This window comes from Simochromis diagramma, unplaced genomic scaffold (genome assembly GCF_900408965.1).
Source record: "Simochromis diagramma unplaced genomic scaffold, fSimDia1.1 OVJJ01000685.1, whole genome shotgun sequence".
NCBI lineage: Eukaryota > Metazoa > Chordata > Actinopteri > Cichliformes > Cichlidae > Simochromis > Simochromis diagramma.
In genome coordinates this window covers 15,992,414-16,012,113 of record NW_024387477.1, presented here as the reverse complement: position 1 = coordinate 16,012,113, position 19,700 = coordinate 15,992,414, and the positions used below count along the sequence as shown (strand labels likewise).

Genomic DNA, 19,700 nt, shown 5'->3' with positions numbered 1-19,700 from the left:
TTAATTAAAATGTTAATCCATGAAATATGCAACAACTTTAAAGATTTTTTTTCCATTAAAATTTCTAATATTTCTGTAACATGAGAAAAGGCAGATAAACAGACACTTATTTCTTGCCTCTCATCAATGAATCTGCAGGTTTTAACGGGCTGTAGCTAGGTAACTACAAGCCTAAGATTATCTCCGTGTGTGGCCTGATGCCACAGTCTCAGGATGATTTTAGAGTGTTTCCAGGTGAATTATTTTATAATGAGAATCTTGCAGAAGGGTCTGTGCAAAATATGAGCAAGTTGTAATTTTTTTCTTTTTATTTGTCACAGTTTAGCGGCTTATCTTCAATTGCAGAAAATGAGAGTTCTGTTAACTTAGCTATGCTAAGGTTGGGCAAAGGCTGTACAGTTTTTGGTGTTCATGAAAATCCAGCAAACATATCACCCACACACTCAGTTTTAAAGGATATGTTCCAGGTGTTTCCTTCAAAGTGTTCAAAAAGCCACCATTCATTGAGCCTGTGGACAGGGAAACAGAAATTACAAGGTCGTTATTGTTATTAAGGTAATAAACCCAGAGCTTATCATCCATATGAGGAAATACTCTTTCAGTTTGTCTGTCTCATCCTATGTTCAGTAAAAGAAGGAAGCAGGATGATGTGGTGTGGCTACAGATTAGGCTCATGTGTTCTCTCTGATTGGCCAGTTGAATGACAGGATACTTACGCATGACCACGTGGACGATGTCAAAGGTGAAGATATAAATGGTGAGCAGGGAGAGTGACAGGGTGAACAGGTAGAAGTATCTGTAGTTTCTCTTGCCCACGCAGTTGCCCACCCATGGACAGTGGTGATCAAAACGGTCTGAGGGAAAGAAGAAGAAAAAAAGAACAAAAGGGGAACTATAAATATGTAAAATGTTCCCGAACCTGAAAAACAAGCTTTCTTGGAGAGTAGACAATTTTGGGAATCAAAAGAATGTTAAAAATACACAAATTTCAATAACAGTCTTTCAGTCAAAGGCTGCTTTATGCCTCAGCTTCTGAATCTAAATATAGTGATCGCTTCCTCTTTGTGGCTGCTCCTCTATCAGCTGGAGGAGAGCCATATGAAAGCAGGGCAGGGTCAAATGGACAATGAAAGTAAACATCTTACTTTACACTTTCCTCCGCAGCCGACACCGCTGCAATCCCCAGATGAAGTTTCACAACAATATCAAGTAAACACGGAGGCAAACAGACAGGATGTGAACCGGTTTGTAGATTCAAGTGGACCCGTGGATGATTCTTATATTTATGGAACACAATGCAAATGTTGACCCAAGATGACTATATTTGTATTCCAGCTGTTTTGGGATAAAGTAGTCGCTAAATGTAAAGCAACGAGCTGGAAATGAATGATAGGAGTGTATAAAACGCAGATGAGTAGCATGACTCTCACTGAAATGTCTTAACTCGTAATGGAGGGATAATCATGAAATTTAGTACAGACGCACAGAGGATGAAAGCTAATGTTTGTGGTGATCTCAAAACTTTCACTCTAGCACTTGGTCAGATTTTTTACCCACTAAAACCAAAACCCTCAGCTAATCTACGACGATAAATAGTCTGTTACATTAGCACAAATCCTAAATCTCCCATTCCACCATATTCCAAAGGTGCTCTGTTGGATTGGCAGGATGGATCCGTGCTTTCATGTCATTTAACCAAACTCTGACCATATCATCTAAATATCAAAGCAGAAATTGTGCCAATGTTTTTCCGGTCTTCTCCTGCCCAGCTTTGGTTTGCCTGTGCAAATTGTTGCCTCGGTATCCTGTTCGTAGCTGACAGGAGTAGCACCCAGTGTGTTCTTCTGCTGCTGTAGCCCGTCTGCTTCAAGGTTCAATGAGTTGTGTTTTCAGAGTTGTTCTTCTGCATACCTTGATTGTAATTATTAGTTATTTGAGTTACTGCTGCCTTCCTGTGAGCATGAAACACTCTCCCCTGACCTCTGGCAAGACTATAAGTCACTTATCCATAAGTCATTTATGCAAAGAGAACTTCTATATTTTCTCATTTTCTGACCTTAAATCGCCTTTATTCTTTGTTCTCATCTCAGTTTGAACCTCCACAGCTCATTTTGACCATTTTCTAATAGATGAAAGCATCGTGGTGCCGCCACGTGACAGGCTTATTTGATATTTATGTTAACAAGCAGTTGAACAGGTGTACCTAACAAACTGGCCAAAGTGATATATAGACGCATCCCTACTGAAACCCAAAGACAATATAAGCAGACAGAAAAGTAGCTCAGGTAAAAGATAGATTTTAGCAGTTATTGGGATGCAAACAAAACAGCAAACAAGTGTAAAAAGACCATTTCATATGGACAAACATCAGCTTCCATTTATGCATGTTGTGTTTACTTTGATTGCCCCAGATTTGCAGGTTGCATATGGAGTGCAGCAGCACAACAATCATCCACACTGTTCACTCCATAATAAATCTATAAGCACTTAAACTTGATTAAAAGTCTCACATATTCTTTTTCTTTTTGCAGCGCGAGTCACTGAATAAAATATGTGCAGTTATTCAGAGACCAACACCTTCACCCCAGACTTTATGTGCAGGACTACAAAACTGTGCATTTGCATCTTATAATAGTGGAGTGGCTGTTTTCTCTCTGAGACTTCCATCAGTATGAGCAAAGTTAAGGTGAGGAGGGAACAAAAACCTCTGCAGTAAAAGAGGGTCACAGGAATGCAGTTGTGTAATGCTAGCGCTGGGAGTGTGTGCGTTTCTACAGCAGGTGGACACAGATGAACCAGTGTTCACAATGACTGAGCACTTATTTCCTCACTGAGCCTCCACTGTCTCCTCTCTCGTCGCCTGTGAGTCTACGCTCCCTTCAAACACATTCTTCATTCATCGGCTACCAAATCACTGCTAATCTGCAGGGCTGTGAGATGACACAGCTACACACACGCGTCACAAAGCATCACAATGCACCACAAATTCACGGCCTTCAAAACTTAAAGGGCATTCTAAAAAAAAAAAAAAATAAATCCCCTCACGAATGTTTTTCTAAAACTTTTACACCCCGTCCGCTTCTGCGTATATTTATAAAGCTAACATTTCTTTTTTTCACCGTGACAAACGAATGCACGGAGGTAATTAAGGATGAGGCATCAGTAATCGCCATCATGTCAGCGAGCTATTTTTCTCCTTGCTCACCTTTCTATTTCTGCACGCCTGAAATAAACCCATCTCATCTTTCTCCTTTTGTGAAGCCTTTCTGAGCAGCGTAACAAACGACGGCAGATCAGATGAGACTTCTTACCGACGCAGTTGTCGCAGATGCTGCAGTGGGACGCTCGAGGTGGTCGGAAGATCTTGCACGTGTAGCAGTACTTGAGCTTGACGATCTGATTATTGATCTGAACGTTGCGGATTCGGGGCGGGGGTCGCTGCCCTGCGGGGACGTTCCCATTGGCAGCCTCTGTGGAAGCGAACAGAAAAACATTAAATCAATGTGGATGACATAATATAAATTACTCTAAGAGATCATATTTAATCACAGTCAGCACAACACAGCAACAAATGAAATCCTCAGACAGCGTTAAACATGATTTGTGCATTGGATTGCATTGGACAGGAGCTCTAATGTGAGAATTAGTGACATAAATCACGACAGCTGAACCTTGAGGATGTCATTCACCAAGAACTGTCACTCAGTACAGTATAGGTGGGCTGTTTAACTGTCAATATTTTTTATTTGCAACTATAAAGCACCATATCTTTCTCCATTTGGACAGCTTCCTATCACTGGAATGGCCATATTTCACAGTAATCTTATGCCTGCACAGCAGCTATCAAACAACAAATTCTGACATACTGTTTGCTTGTGACAATTTTGGATGTTTCTGATTATCTTACACTCCGGGATCTGGAGATCATACGCGCAAGCCGATGATCACACAGTTGAATAACCCCGCAGAGTAGCTGCGAGGAAGAAATCTACCATTAACATGCCGCAGTGGACAGGCGTGAATGTGGAGTTAATGGAAAAGAGAAAGCATACTTATTTGACTTCCTGGGGATTCATTAAGATTTTTTTTTAAAAAAGTGCTTTCTGTGGAAATGAAATTATCTGGGTTTGAGAAAGTGTTCAGAGATGCTAAGGGGGAAAAGCCTAAAATGCATACTTATCATTTGTATAGAGTCCTAAATGAAGATCTCTTAAGTAAAACAAAGCAGTTTCTGCACAAATCAGTGAAACGAGCACATTTTCAGGCTTCTATTAAAAACATCCCTGGGACATAAATTCATAGATTGTGACAGCAACAAATACTTGGCATCATGCACCCACAGAATATGGGATTTAGTGGCTTTCAGGATAAAGTAGTGAAGAATAAATTTATGAGTCACCACTCACAGGGAATGATGCCACTCCCTTGGGTAGCAAAGCTCAATCTGCTCGTGGCATTATATATTCCGAGAAGATGCCTCTCCTCGTATTAGCTTTCCCCCTGGGGACTGCTGCTAACAGGCAGAAGGGACAGAGCATCGGGGCTGCAGAGGCTTCTTTAACATCCCTGCTCGCTTGCTCAACTGGCTTTTAGCACTCCCACACTTACAACAGCTATCCTAACACATAAAAACATACTGTTTAATATCTGAAGGTGTGGGCTGATGAAGTTGGTACCAAACTGCGTAATTTAAGCTGGCATAATGCGGTCATGTGACCTGCTTTAATAGTGTTTATGTCAATAACAGCTTCATATTTGAAGAAGGTTGCCGAGATGTCTTATGTGGAAAGGTACAAGGCTTTGGGAATGCTGTGAGAGGATACATACAAGGTCAAAGAAAACATAAAGCAAGTCTGCTGCAAAAGAGAGGATGTCCAGTGAGGTTATTTAAACGTATAGATTTACCTTTTCGGAAGTACAGAAATTATTATTTTTTACCTCAGGTTAAAGAAAACTGACACTGCTGGCAGCATATTTGAAATGAAACTACCACAAACAGATGCTTAGTTTGTTTGGAACCGGGTAGCTCAGCAACTCGACGCCACATCCTAACTCGAAAGCTCACTGAAACATTTAAAACTGTCAATCTGAATGTAAAATCCACACTGAGAGAAAAAAAGCAATAAAAACTGATAAACCAAAATTAGTTTGGTGTTTGTCACTCAATACAAATTAAAGCGACGAAACATCACCAGAGGATCGATGTGGTATTGTTGCGTAAAGAAATGACTCAAATGAGTAATAGATCACTAAAATAGGCAGCGAATTTTCCATCCTTTGACTAATTGTTTCAGAGCTAACAGCACAAACATGCATGCATCATCAGCATCATCGAACGAGCACGATGAGTCACGGTCATGATGACAGCAGCACTTGATGCCAGCTAACCCAATCCCAGAGAGCCGAGTGCCCTAGCCTTTTTTATAAGCCTCATCTGTCCTCGAAAGAGACCGGTCCACGCCCATGCTTCGTACACGGAGCGAGGGAACGCGCATGCTGGCTGAAGGATGCTGAGAATCTTTAACAGAGACAAAGAACACTGAGCAGCCACACGGGGAGGGAGGGAGGCAAAGAGAGAGCACTGGATACTAAACAAATATAGCAGCATGAAAATACAAATAAAAATCATAAAGAACAAAAGGGCAATTTCTCTTTTCTAAGAAAAACTGTATTTTAAACTAAGCTCTACATTTGTGGATGAGCACACCCAACTTTTAGCAATCTAAAGTATAACAAGAATAAATAAACCAGCAGATTGAGGCTGTCTGCTCACTGTTTAGCAAACATATATAGTGAAATATTTTATCCCTCCTAAATACTTTAACTACTTCCACCTAGTTTGCAATCCACACCTCTGGGTGTCCTTTGACACACAGACACGCGCCGCTGTGTGCAACACCCTGGATGACAACGATGTAAAAGCACCTGAGCTGCAATAACCACTAGACACGTCGCTGACTAAACATTTAAATCTATCTAGATAAGAGACTTGTGACTATGGCATTATCAGCACTGATACTGAATAGCTCTGCTTACAAGGGCAGGCGCTGGACTGCCACACCTGGTAAGGTGAGGTCACATGCTACTTTTTACTATTTATTACTTTGGTTTTTTTTAAATAATTAAAACTTTACAATCACGTAGCCACTGTATTTTTGAAATTTGTGTCAAAAGCCAAAGGTTTGAAAAGATACCAGAATACACCTGTTCAATTGCTCACTAATACAAATATCTAGTCAATCACACAGCAGGAACTCCAGTGCAGAGGGGTAGACCTGGTTACAAGGTCTAGCACCAGAATGGGTAAGTAAGATTTTTTTTAAGTGACTTTGAAAGTGGCGTGGTCGTTGATACCAGAGTGGGCGCTCTGAGTATTTCAGAAACTGCTGATGTTCCTGTACGAACATCTGTACAACAAAGAAAGACCCCCTGAAAAAGAGAGCAGCAGTTTTTCAGGCATAAATACCACATTTATGTCAGAGGACGATGGCCAGACTCCTTCAAGGTGATAGTAAGGCAACAGTAACTCAAATAACCATAAACATGCAGAAGACCATCTGTCAACACATTGATCCTTAAAGGCCCCAATCTGGTGCTAGCAACGTATAACTAACAAAGTGACTAATGAGTGTATTTCATGCAAATAAAGCCTCTTCAAACATTCCCAAAAATATAATTAAATCTGCAACTACACCTACACTGGCACTAGCAACAAAAAACCTTGTTCGTTTCTTAATTAGCAACAATACTGTTCACATGGAGTCGTGCTTGTGTTTACCTGCCAAATGTAGGTCAGGTTCTTGCTCCTCTTTAGGCTCAGCCTTTAGTTTTCAGCTGTGCCTGAGGCTCTTTAGCTGCTAAATGCTACACAGCTAGTCACTGGTCGTGTCTCTCCATTGTTTGCTAGTGACAGGTAGTGCTCAAGATAACTTACTTGTAATAGTACAAATAAACCCAATTGCATAGCATGTGGTCTTGTCAGGCTGTTAAAGATTTGTCAAAGCTGCAATTTAAACTGGTATTTAAAAGACATAAACGCTGCTCTATCTTCTTGATCTAGAGTGTTGACATTCTTCTGTAGATGTAAACACTGTTTCCTTTAACAGTTTCCTGTGTTTGTGTTTATCCCTGAGCTCTTCTCAATTGTTAGAAGTGGGCAAAGCCATGTTGCAAACAATTTAGTCCAGACTGAGAAACATGTGGATAAGATAATGGTAATAATGGTGATATCGCTTTTAATCAAATGTGATCAAACAAAACTTTGACCGGGCTATTGCAACACCTTGATTTTTATTTCTTCTTCAGCCATTCACTTGTAGATTTGCCGCTCTGCTTGGGATCTTTGTCCTGATGAAGGCCCCACTTTCAGCCCAGCTTTAGCTGTCAGGCATCACATTTGACTCCAGAACAACAATGATAATAATAAATGTATACTTTATTAATCCTGTAGGAAATTGTTTAGTCCTCTGCATTTAACCCATTCACTCATCGAAGGAGCACCAATCCAGCTTGCCTCAGGATAGCCGTTCAGTGGATTTCAACCCCCGACCTTCCAATCATGGGGCGAACCCTCTACCTAATGAGCTATCCCTGTCCCCAATAATGGCAGCGGTGGGATTCAAACCCACGCCTCCAGAGAGACTAGCCTTAGACCGCTCAGCCACGCTACCCACACGTGCCCAGCCCACAAATGGTATGAGGTGCTGGGTTTGGTCTTTGGCACTCCTTGCACCGCGCATTATGGCCAAACATCTCTATGTCGGTCACCTTAAAGGACGTAGTTCTAGAGGTCTTGAGGTTTATGCTGATGCAAGCTAAAGCTGTGCTGCTGTGGTTTTAGTCAGAAGAAGCTAACTCTTGGCATCACTTCCAAACAAGCCATACTTCTTCAGTCTTTGTCTGATTGGGCTGTTATGAACTTTAATATCTAACTAAGGTGACTAAGGCCTGAGATGTAGTTCTTGGACTTTGTTTTGGGGGTTTTTGTAGTTTCTCTTAGCATTGCACAGTCTGACCTTGGAGCGAATTTGCTGCAAAGTCCACTACTGGGAGCATCGGCATTGTGTTAAAACACACACCTGAATTTTCCAGACCAGCAGACTTACAAATCTTGTGCTTTTACAGAGATACCCACACTTGCTGATGATCATTTAATCACCTGCAGTAAGGGTGTACTTAATTTTTCATAGGACAGCATAGAGTCCTGTGAAAACCTTTTTCACATGAAGTTATAAGGGAAGCAGTGGAGAGTGTCTGTCCGCAAATCCTGTAACTTACCAATTTCCATCTCAATGAATGTAGCCTCTTCAGGAAGGGCCCTCGGCAGCACCCCGGGGTCACTGAAGCTGGTCCTCAACAGCATGGCCATAACGAAAAGGAACAGCAGGACAGCAAAAACTGGGATGGCGGGACAAAGATGAACAGCCAGGTACGGACATCTGCACAAGAAAAAGAAAAGTGTTTTTAAAATAATGTGCACACAACAGCTGCTTTCTTTTCTACATATTCGCATCTGCAAACTTGACATCATACAGGATTGAGGAAAAACATGTTTTTCTCACATTAATTAATTAAAGAAATCCTGTTCTACATTTCTCCATCATAGTAATACATGATAACTACGGATAATCTTAAGAGAAGAGGCAGAGCACTCTCAGGAAAGCCATGAGCACAGAGGACACAACAAAACAACACCACACATATTTTTAACTGGTGTTCAGAGCATAAGGTCACGAACCACAAGACCGAAGTCGTGGCCTTGAATAAATAACACGATGCCGCACTCCCTACACCTTCTGTACTAGTGGAGAAGCGTGGATCCATTTGCCAGGCCATTGAGATTAGAGCCAGCTGGGCTCCTCCAAAAGGGCCGGCTGCACAATCTGATAACAGATGTGAGCTGCAATGCAAAGTGCTGCAACAGAAGAGCGCAGCAGCAGCAAAAAGGCTTCCACACGCAGTTATTAATAGTTTAACTCTATGGCCTCATCGCTCTCCCTTGAGGCTGAAATCATATATTGATAATGTGACTCTAATGTTGCACTACAGGATTTTAAGGGACTGAGGAACACATAAAACTGCCCACACATAAAGATCACCAGGCTACACTTTATTTACACAGTATTCTCTTTTGTTCCATTAAACAGCATCTGCATGCAGTGCATCTGGAAAGTACCTCCACATTTTGTCATGTTACAGCCTCACCTCAAAACTCTACATGCAATTCCCCATAAAGATAAAGTGAACAAACAGTTTGCTTGAAATTAACGCAGATTTATTAAAAATAAAAAACAACTATAACATGTACATAAGTGTTCACAGCCTTTGCTGCTAATCTGGCAAAAATTATCACTTAGAGAGAACATCAGAAGCACCAAGTGAACTCGCTTTATGTTACAATAACATAAGAAATATATTTATCTCAAAAGTTAGGAAATTACTATTTTACAGCAGCCAAACCATAAAAAAACATCTTAAAACAATACAGCATAATAAAAATATAAAACAAGCCAAACATTACACTAAATTAAACAGAAAATGTAAAAAAGCCCACGATAAAGAAAAAAAATGGGGCTTAAAAAATAAATGAAGGTGTTATTTTATTATCTTATTTTTCTTGCTAAACCAATAAAAAAACCAATAAATAAATAAACCAATAAAAAAAAAGTGCGAGGAGGACTTTTCTGTTGGTTGCGACAGAACAGCAAGCTACTGTCTTGTGGTTTACTGCCAAGTCCTTTTCATCTAATATAAAATCCAGTGAATGGTTATAACAAAGCGGCTGAATCTAGCAACAAATTTGCTAAGGTAGCAACAAAGAAATGAGGTGCAGGATGATTGCAGTGACAACAGCGAGGAGGACAAACTAAAAACAAATATCAGAATCTACAAACTGAAACTCAAGTACAACACAAGAATATCCAAACAGTTAACATTTGGTTACAGCCAACACTATATATTGTAACAAAAACAAGTAGCCTATAACACATGAAAAATATGGAGGGTAAAACTCTTATTTTTTCATACTGTGGACGGTTGTTGACTTAGTTCAAATTTTGCTGATCGGAGTTGCTCTTCTATAACGATCCAATGCGCTCTAAGCCAATAACAGAAATCTGTACATAGGGGCACCATTGCACATCTGTGATCTCATAATTAAACCTGAAGTGGCTGCAGTTATATAACAAAAAGGGGAAAAGAGAGAGAAATCAGCAGCCATTAAAAAAGAAATTGCTTTTGCCTGTTTTATTTAATTTGTTTAACACAGATAACCTCACACAGGTGGCCGGGATGTCAGCTACTCATCTACTACAGTGTCACCCACAGTTTTGCTTCATCATCGTGGTCTGTTTTCTGTTCTCACTATGCAGACATACAGTTAAAAGTGAACAAAGCGGACTTGTTTAATATCACCACGTACATGAACCCTGTCAGCATACCTGAGCTCTGACAAGACAACAAAGCAAACACACACACACACACACACACACACACACCTGCTTGACTTGTCTGAGCAGTTTTCCGGCAGCGCATTTCAAACATTAATGGAAACAAGGAGCGGAGATCAAATCAACAGAAATTTCCACTGGCAGGCCTGCGAGGTGTGTTTCCCACAGCCGTTTGTGCAGAGGCCGCACAGAGCGGGATTCAGGCTGAGGGAATGCAGTCTGTCGATGAAGTGCAATTCCCGTAACCGTAAACTGGAACATATTCAAGGAAGGCTTCTCTATCATTGCTTCCCATCAAGCCCCCCTATCTTTCCTGGATGTGACAATTTCCTGCGCTGTGCAGGGTGGAGCTGTCACGGCACCACTCTGGTGACTCCGTGTTCACCAATCACCACAGAAGCAGCAGGAAAAACTGGATCGTCTACGAGGGGATATCCGTCAACTGACACGCACATGTTGCTAACACACCCTCTTCCTTAACCAACTTACTTCATATTTATGAAATATCTGTTTACTATTTTAACAGCATGTCTTTGTGAAGGTGTGAAAACAACCCGTGCGGAAGTTATTTCATGAACTTGAGAGGTGCTAGAAGGCAGATTTCCTTACCTTTGTGCAGAGACAGGTGTGCCACAATATCTCAATTTTATGCAAAGCTAAGCTTATATTTAGCAAAATAAACAGTAGTATAATTCATCTCATGTAATGCTCATCGAGAATACATTACAATACCTTCTATTACACTGAAATGCTACAAATACATGAACTACCTTTAGAGATAATACATTTGTAATAGAGTGCCTTTTTTTTTTTTTTTTTTTTTTTTTTTTTTAAACCAACCAGGAAGTTAGAAAACACCTCGGCCTTGATACACAGTAGAATTTGTCTGTAGGCTTTTGGATTATTACAGAAAATAAGAAAAGAATAATGAAAAAAGGTCCTCGGCCAAGCTGGTCACCCCACTGTCTCGACTGAGAACCAAGGGTGATCACTCTTTTTCTGTTAGGAAACCCATTTTTCATGATAATCATCCCGAGGAGATCAGATCACCAAGCTCACTTTTGTCTTTTAAATCCTTCTTAAAGACATATTTTTTCAAAGTAGGCTTTTTCTGCGCCTCCATTTGAAGTTTATTTCGATGTTGTCCACCTTAATTGTTTAATCGCCTTCTCCTAGTTATAATTTCAATCTACGTTCTACTAGCTTTTAATTACCTGTTGTTTTATTTTTTATTTTCTTTATTCCTCACCTTTTACCTCCTGGTGCTGCTAGTATTCCTAAGCCAAATGTTGAGTGACCTTTGCCTTCTCTTAGATGTTTTATTTGCTGTTTCTTATCTTATCTTGTTAAGCACTTTGTAACTTTGTTTTTGAAAGGTACTACATAAATAAAATGCATTGCCATTACAATCCAAACAGACTGTGTTCTCATAGTTCTTAGCAAAATTGTCTTCTAATTAATGAGTTGCACACTTACCTGTGTGTGCTGCATAACAAAAGGCAAAATGTAACCTGATTACATTTGTTAACCTCACCCCTTATATGCGTAATAAACCATTCCTGCATTCTTCCAATTTATTAAAAATAATAACAACAACAACAACAACAAAGGAATTTAAATTGTGCCACTGCCAATTATATGAAGGTATGAGATGCTAAAACCTCTTGTTTCTACAGTGTTTATTTTTTTTTTGCACAAGTTGCAGTAGGTCATATTGGTTACTGATTGACCCAGAGGAGGCCTACATCACATTCAAAGGCTGTAATCTTATTAACCATGGCACAAAACTATTATCACACTTGAGTTTACCCCTTGACTTAATAGGCAAATAAAGCCTTGCTGTATGTTCTTTGGATTATTTATTGGCCCCTAATTAAATCGTAAACAAATATCAGAGTGGGCATTAGACCCCGAGTTTTACCGAAGTTACACCGAATAAACTTTGTTTAATAAAAGGGAACTCGTTTAGGGAAAAACCTGGTGGTCATAAAAGACAATAAATGCATTAAAATAAAACAATTAAATCTCATTACACAGGAGACAGATAAACTACCTACTGCTGCGCCTACTGTCATGTCTGTGCCTGGTGTGGGTGGGCATTAGATGCTTTAAGGCGAGTCTTCTGCAGATGTTTACTTCCTTCTTAACTCAGAATGACACAAGCTCAGAGATGAAAAGCTCCTAAAGTAGTGATATCACCAAATTAGAATCACTTCAGCGTCTCAGCCACACCGCCCCTGAACCCGGGATTACGACGCCACACATAGTGACTCATGACATTTTACCTTTGTCGAACATTTCAAACCCTTCCGTTATTAATACTTAACAGCTGTAAGCTGTCGCGGGCCTGCTTGACTCATACTCCAAATGAATTATGCACTTGCTGTGCAGGCAGCTCAACAGTGGGCCTCAGTAACAGCCTTCTGTCATACAAACATCTGCAGACTGTGCCTGGCTGTTTCTAGGGCACTGCTGAGGGAAAAAAACAAAAGCTCTCAACCTCTGCTTGCCCTCTCTCCTTTTTAAGATACAAGCAGGAAACAAGTCGATATCAGAAAAGCTTTCGTGGATCCTCGTGCTTTTCCCACAGCAATAAAACTGCTCATGCTATTCTCATAAATATTCAAAAAAACGAAAGCCTGACGAAATCCAAAAGCTCACTTAACATTTACTTCTTATCTAAGAATATTTCAAGAGTCATCCAAACGATGCAGATATCAGCACCTCATACATTAGTATGCGGTATCAAGCCGTGACTGAATTTCCTGCTTCAGGTAGACAAAGATGATACATGTCCTTGCTCTGATGTCATGGGAGCTTGCACCCCCTGAACCTGAAGCTCCAGACTACACTCACTATACTCTGATGCCAGGCTTAAATCAGTCGTCCTTGTTATGCAACATTTAAATACCAGACGAGAGAGATGAAACATTAGAGCCTGGGTCACGGAACGTTTAGTGGGATTAAAGTTAGGATCACAGATGTTGGGTCATATAATATTTAGCAAGTGAACTTGAGACTGATGAGAAATGCGTTTATTTAGCAGTATCTCTGTCACATTTTTGATAGCAGTGCATCTACTTCAACCCCACCCCAAGATTTATGCAAATATAATGTGGACTTTCCTTCCTTGCATGAAGCAGGCTCGCAGGCTGTGAGCTATAGATTTATAAAATCCACCCTCCACAGAGGAGCGGCTCTCTCCTTCTGATAGAGAAGCTTCCAGAGAACAAAGCCTTTAGATCATGGTTGCTGTAAATGGAGCGCGTACTCTGAGTAGGGTATAAATCATGTTATTGCTCATTTGGCCTTGGCCGGATGCCGCTTTCCGATTGGTTAACAGGGAGACAGGGTGGAGTTAGATGCTGAGAGAGGCTCGGGGGGGTTGACTACAAGAGCTCTTCTGACTGCAGCCACTCGCTCTGCAGGCTCATCCCTGTATACCTACTTCTCCTGCATCACTCCCATTACTGCACACATACAGCACCGATACCCAGAAAAGAAGATCGTCATGCACATATGGTTTTCTGGCCTAGTGGCTAAGTGTCCTGTGGTGGACAGACAGATGACACACTGTCCTTATGTTCCAGTTTCTTGTTCCTTCCTCCAAAATCCATAGGTGGCAATCCGCATGCACATATGCACACACGTTGACAAAAAGCAGCAAATAGAAACCAAACCTGCAAACATCTATCTGCAAGTAAGCCTTCTGCAGATATGTACATGCTAAAGCCCTCTGTACACACACACTGAATGCAATACCCAGTTTAATAGATATGCAAAAAGGATCAGCACAAATCCAATACGGTAAGGATGTAAAGACTTAAAATTCTGCCCAGCAAGGGAAAAGGAAACTAAAAAGGCTGGGCCCATTTCTTCAGTGACTAATTTGTTTACTTGTCCCTAATGCATCTTTCCATTTGTGTACTCAGCCACTGGTTTCCGCAGTTTAGCACAAATTAAAACACGGAGGGGTCTCCCTGCACATGGTGCCGGTGGCTGATGATAAAAGTGAGATGTCTGCTCCCCTGGTCTTGGATATTAGCCAGCTCACGCCATGACACTGCCCTCCCTTGTTCTGCCATCAACGTCACGGTGCAGCACACTGCCCAACCTTAAGCTCACATGTGAGGAAGGAATTCTCCAAGATAAAGAAACAGCAAGACGTTGCCCTGACAGACAGCTTAGCTGATTATACTGATGCAGCGTCACACAATCGACTGCAATACAGTCTTTAATGTGTTGCAAGCCTTTATACAAAAATTACATTTTTGATCACTGGTTTGTTTTTAGTGTTTTAGAGCAGTGAAATTCAACAAATATTAGTTTTGCAGATTAACTGATAATTTATTGGCTTCTGTTTTATACCTTTTTCCCCCCCATTTTTAGCACAAAATGAGCCAGATAATCCTAACGTCAGCATACTGATGTATACTCACAATGACAAACCTAACAGATATTTATCCACTAGCGTGCCTTAGTTTAGCAGCTTAACACGATGACATTTCAAAAGAGAGCAGCAGCTGTTACAAATGTGATCAGTTTTGCAATGATTTAGTCATAAATCAAATCACAGTGGTGGCTAGAACATCATCACGACATCATCCCGGGGGGAAACTTAACAGGCGTTTTCTGAGGAAGTGCTCAACGGTTCATGCCATTTGGTCTCCAACTATGAATGCAGATTATCTTAAAGCGGCTAGAAGAAAGTCGAGTCATCTTCAAAACATATCTTGAGACCTTGAAAGTGCAATTGAATGCACTTTTCTTTTGCTGTCCACGTGGTCTCTCTGCATGTCTTACACATGACTCCTCAATACCTGCCACACCAGGAAACCTCCATCACCAAAACTCTTGTCTTTGCCAACAGATTCTAGATATTCATATGCAAATATCTGTTTATAGAGATTCAAGATTTGGGGTTGGAGGATTACGATTGGTTTCTTTTGGGGAGCCTGAATGTCTGTGCTAAGTTTCATGATTATGCAATAGTTGTTATTTATTTATGGGTGACAAGCGATGGGAAGGTTTTTCAGTCGGGTTTTAAGATAAAATAAGTACTCTGAACAAGCAGTCTCAGACTCTGGAAAATGCAGAAAATGAACATAATCAACAGCAGATGCATTAATTATGAAAACAGCTGTTACTTACAGCGCTCGCACTAGCTGACAAATAATTCTACAATAGCAAAGAGCTTAGACTTGGTGTTTTAATGCTTCTATCACTAGTTAAACTGGCATTTTGTGAATGCATTATACCTCAGAGCCTTTCTGCTGATGGCTTTCACCCTGTCATAGCTTCAATGTATCAAGTTGCCATGTAACTGAATTTAGCAATTACCCCCATGTTGCTCGGGCCCAACTTCAGTAGCTGTCCCACCCAGAAAGATAATTATATTGTGCTGTAATATGAACATAGCAAGTTAACGACCCTCTAGCTATCAGTTATCATAATGCCTCCTCCCAGCTCTGGATGCTCAGCGTGAGCAGTATCATCCTTTTCCCTCTGTGCTCTGAGCCGGACAACAGCTCCTTCTGTGCAGACTCAGAGGAAAGCAAGAGGCCATTAACGTGCAGGCAGACAGAGACGGGAAGGGCCTGGCACTATGCAAGAGCAGCTACTTCTCCTCGCCACTATGCTCCAAATCCATTTGGCCTGGTAGCCGCATACACACCCACAGTCAACGGAGGTTACTGTGTTACACAGCAGGATTTTGTGCCAAATCATTGTGTTCTGTGTGTCATTTAAAAACTACCAAGAAAGAAAAGAGGAAATAACAAGGACGTGGACAGAAAGTGTAAGCAGTACTGCTCTATGAGCCACGTCCATGTTCTTCATTTTATTAAAAGGCACTCCTCAGTACAACATGAACTGATGAGATCTGGGTTCACCAGCAGCATCCGAGCAGGTCGACAGTGCTTGCCTGGATGATGAGTCCAATGGGTTGTGCAAGTAGTGGATTGGGACAGAACTGCTGAGACCAAAAAAAAAAAGGGCCGCAAAACCAAAGCTGAACGACTTGTGTCATTAAATATTGAACAACTCAGTATGTGGTCAGTCATAACCATCTTCTCTGTCAGGAAGAGGATTTAGATCAACAAGACACGAATACGAGGTTATCAAAGTGAAATTGTTGCCTGTTACAAAAGAAAACCATAAAAGGAGGTTACAGTTACTGCCCACCACCGAGCCCAGGATCACATTACCATTAAGTAGGTTTAGAAAGGGAACAAAAATCCAATACTCCCTTAAAGAAATCATTTTCAGATCAACTACACACGACTGAGATGAGGATAACAGTAAAAGCTTGATTTGGTGATTTAACCCAATCAAAGGTGAGGACTTTACGTTACTCTTTGTGATGCATTAGGATATTCAGCTGGTTCTGAGTTCTGAGAAGGTGGATACTGCTTTCCAGATCAATCAATCAAAATAAATTGTTAATTGTTAATGCATTTCATGATCAAATAACCTATGTTCTCAGAGCGGACATCTCTAACACGTAAATTAAGCAGTGATGGATGTTTTTGATTGAAGCTAAAATATTTATTATGTGAGTTTATACTGATTTTATGCACCTCTAAAGTTGACAAATGTTGGATAAGGCTATAAGACTCGATATTTTGGGAACCGGAAAAGGCATAAGAAGCCTAAAGGGAGTTGGAAACACTTTTTGGAGCAGCTGATAACTTTGCCACGGGGTATGACTTACTCGAAAGCGAAGAAGAGGGCGCAGGTCCCGGTGATGAGGAAGAGGGTCAGGTAGAAGACGCCCTTCTGCCGGGCCATCATCACCCGTCCGTCGCAGCAGAAAGTGTTTTTCCCCGGGAGCTTCTCCCATTTTCGCACCTTTCGTGTTATCATCACCGCCGACATGGTGTCCTCTTCTCAGATCAGCAGTGTGCGCTTCTTTGGGTCAATACAAGTATTTATACTGCAAAGGGATTCAGACAATACGCCGATGGCTCGGGAGGAGATCTGCGCACATGTAGCCCGTTCCCAAAATACTATTTAGTCAAAAACAGTCCAGTTAATGAGTGATATTAAAGATTTGTGCGCTAAGTGGCGGCTGGGAAGCATTTTCTGACCATTCAAAGTGTCGCAGTCACATCATCGGCGTTTTCTAATCCATATTATTTCCCGTCTTTACTGCAGCATGTCATTCCCACAGTGAGCCTCCCTCTCCGCTCAAACAACCTCAATCCCTTCACGGTCCGGGCACCTCTGGAAATCAGGAGAAATTCATCCAAATGCGTGCAGCAGATGATTCCCACCAGAAACCTGAAAATCCAGCTTTTCAATCGGAAGAGCGGACCTTGACCGACTGACATTCATGTCATCTCGATAAATCATAAATGGTTTTACGGGCGAGCAGCTGCTGGGTCTTCACAAACAGGCTGTTAGACTGTGACTGCACTGCTGGTTCAACAGCCTTCATTTAAAGAAAAAAGAAAATAAGAAAGAATCGCCAGTGTGTCCAGGAATATGTAAAGCTCTTGGATATGCCTTTCCCCCCTACAGCCTGCCAGCTCTCGGTTTCAGTCAATGGTAGCAGGAAACACGCCTAGATTGAAATATCTAATCTTAAAGGGGCAGGACAGGTGAAAGAAAAAGGGAACAAAGGACACAGGAACAGGTCCTGTCTTGATCACATTAATATGCTAAATTGCTCGCCTATCGTATTGCCCAAGGGAGCAGAGCGTGAAGTGTTTTATTGGAGTTAATTGGTAATGGAAACCAGAGGGATCAATCCCCCACGAGAGCAGAGATAAGCAATGCAGAGGTCTTTTTTTTATCTTGTTTCTTCTGCATCATACATGACAGTTTGACAGGCTAAAACAAACCGATACATTTTGAAGATTTGACCACATGAAGTGTTGCACTGTGTATGTAAGCTATATTAGTAATACGCTTGCATTTCTAACACCATGTGTGCACAATGGTGTGAAAAACTCTTTGTCCCCGCCCTCATTTATTATTTTTGGCATATTTTTCACACTTACATGTTTCAAGCTAATTGCAAAGTTTATATATATATATATATATATATATATATATATATACATATATATATATATATAAACCCTCCACATGGAAGGTTTTCCAACATGAAGTGTTTAAGGTCACGCCAAAGCATCTAAGGTCAGACCTTGACAAGGCCACTCCATAACCTTCATTTTTACTTATTTGTTTATTTATTTTAGTCATTCAGAGGTGGACTGGCTGTGTTTCAGATCATTTTTCTGATGCATAACCCAAGTACGCTAAGCTTCAGGGCACAAACTGACAGCTTGACATTCTCCTTCATGATTTTCTGGTAGAGAGCAGAATTCACGGTTCCATCAAGTAAAACAAGTCGAACAGGTCCTGAAGCAGAAAAGCAGCCTCAGACGATGGTCTGGCACTACCTCCACCGTGTCTGACTTTTGTTATGATGCTCTTTTTATGAAATTCTGTGCTACCTTTATGTCAGATGTAACAGGATGTAAACCTTCAAGAAAGTTAAACTTTTGTCTTAATAGACCACCGTTTATTTTCCCAACAGTCTTGGGGATCATCAAGATGTTTTTGGCATATGTGAGGTGAGCCTATATGTTCTTTTTGGTAAGTAGTGGTTTTTTTCCTTGGAGCTCTCCCATGGATGCAATTTTTGGCTCCGATCCGTCTCTTTCTGATTATGAAATCATTAACAGTTACAAGGTGTATCCATTTGTGGATTAAAGCTCGCGCTGTTTGCTGGAGTCCGAAGCCTTATAAGAGGCTTTGTAACCCTTTCCAGACTGATTAATGTCAATGACCTCTCTTCCTTGATTTAAGATTCAAGATTCAAGTAGTTTATTGTCATGTACACTGCAAAACACAAAAGGTTACGCAGAGTAATGAAATTCTTACTTTGCAGGTTCCCTTCACACAACTAAAAACACTAAAAAGAAAGTAGTAATAAATAAAACAGTGCTTTGTAGCTCTTGTAGCTTATGTGTGGGTGTAATCAGAATTTAAAGTGCAAGTAGTTGCAACACTGTCACAGTGATAATATATACAGAGTATGCAATACTACAGCATATATGTAGAGATACGCACAAAAATTGCAAATTTACAGGTTAATATAAATGTGCAAAATTGCAAATTTACAGTTATGGATAATTATAGTTTGATAGAGTTTTGAAGTTTTGAATAGATGTTGTCGATTGTGCTCATAGACAGTCAGGAGAAGGACAGCATTTTCATTAGGTGTGTCTTTCTTCATAAGAA

The 19,700-nt window shown here is 40.7% G+C and overlaps 1 protein-coding gene across 2 annotated transcripts in view; it reads right to left on the bottom strand.

Moving 5' to 3' along the window:
* zdhhc9 (zinc finger DHHC-type palmitoyltransferase 9) overlaps positions 1-19,700 on the bottom strand; it is a 31,607-nt gene that overhangs the window by 10,253 nt on the left and 1,654 nt on the right. Inside the window, exons 1-5 of one of the 2 annotated variants that reach the window (XM_040016653.1) lie at positions 17,161-18,075; positions 8,278-8,438; positions 3,312-3,470; positions 717-854; positions 461-509 (exon numbers count right to left, since the gene is read on the bottom strand). In XM_040016653.1, coding sequence (XP_039872587.1) covers positions 461-509; positions 717-854; positions 3,312-3,470; positions 8,278-8,438; positions 17,161-17,324 — 671 coding nt within the window. In that variant the 5' untranslated portion in view covers positions 17,325-18,075. Of the gene's footprint in view, positions 1-460; positions 510-716; positions 855-3,311; positions 3,471-8,277; positions 8,439-17,160; positions 18,076-19,700 lie in introns of those variants that run through there. The other variant, XM_040016654.1, reaches the window with a different exon arrangement.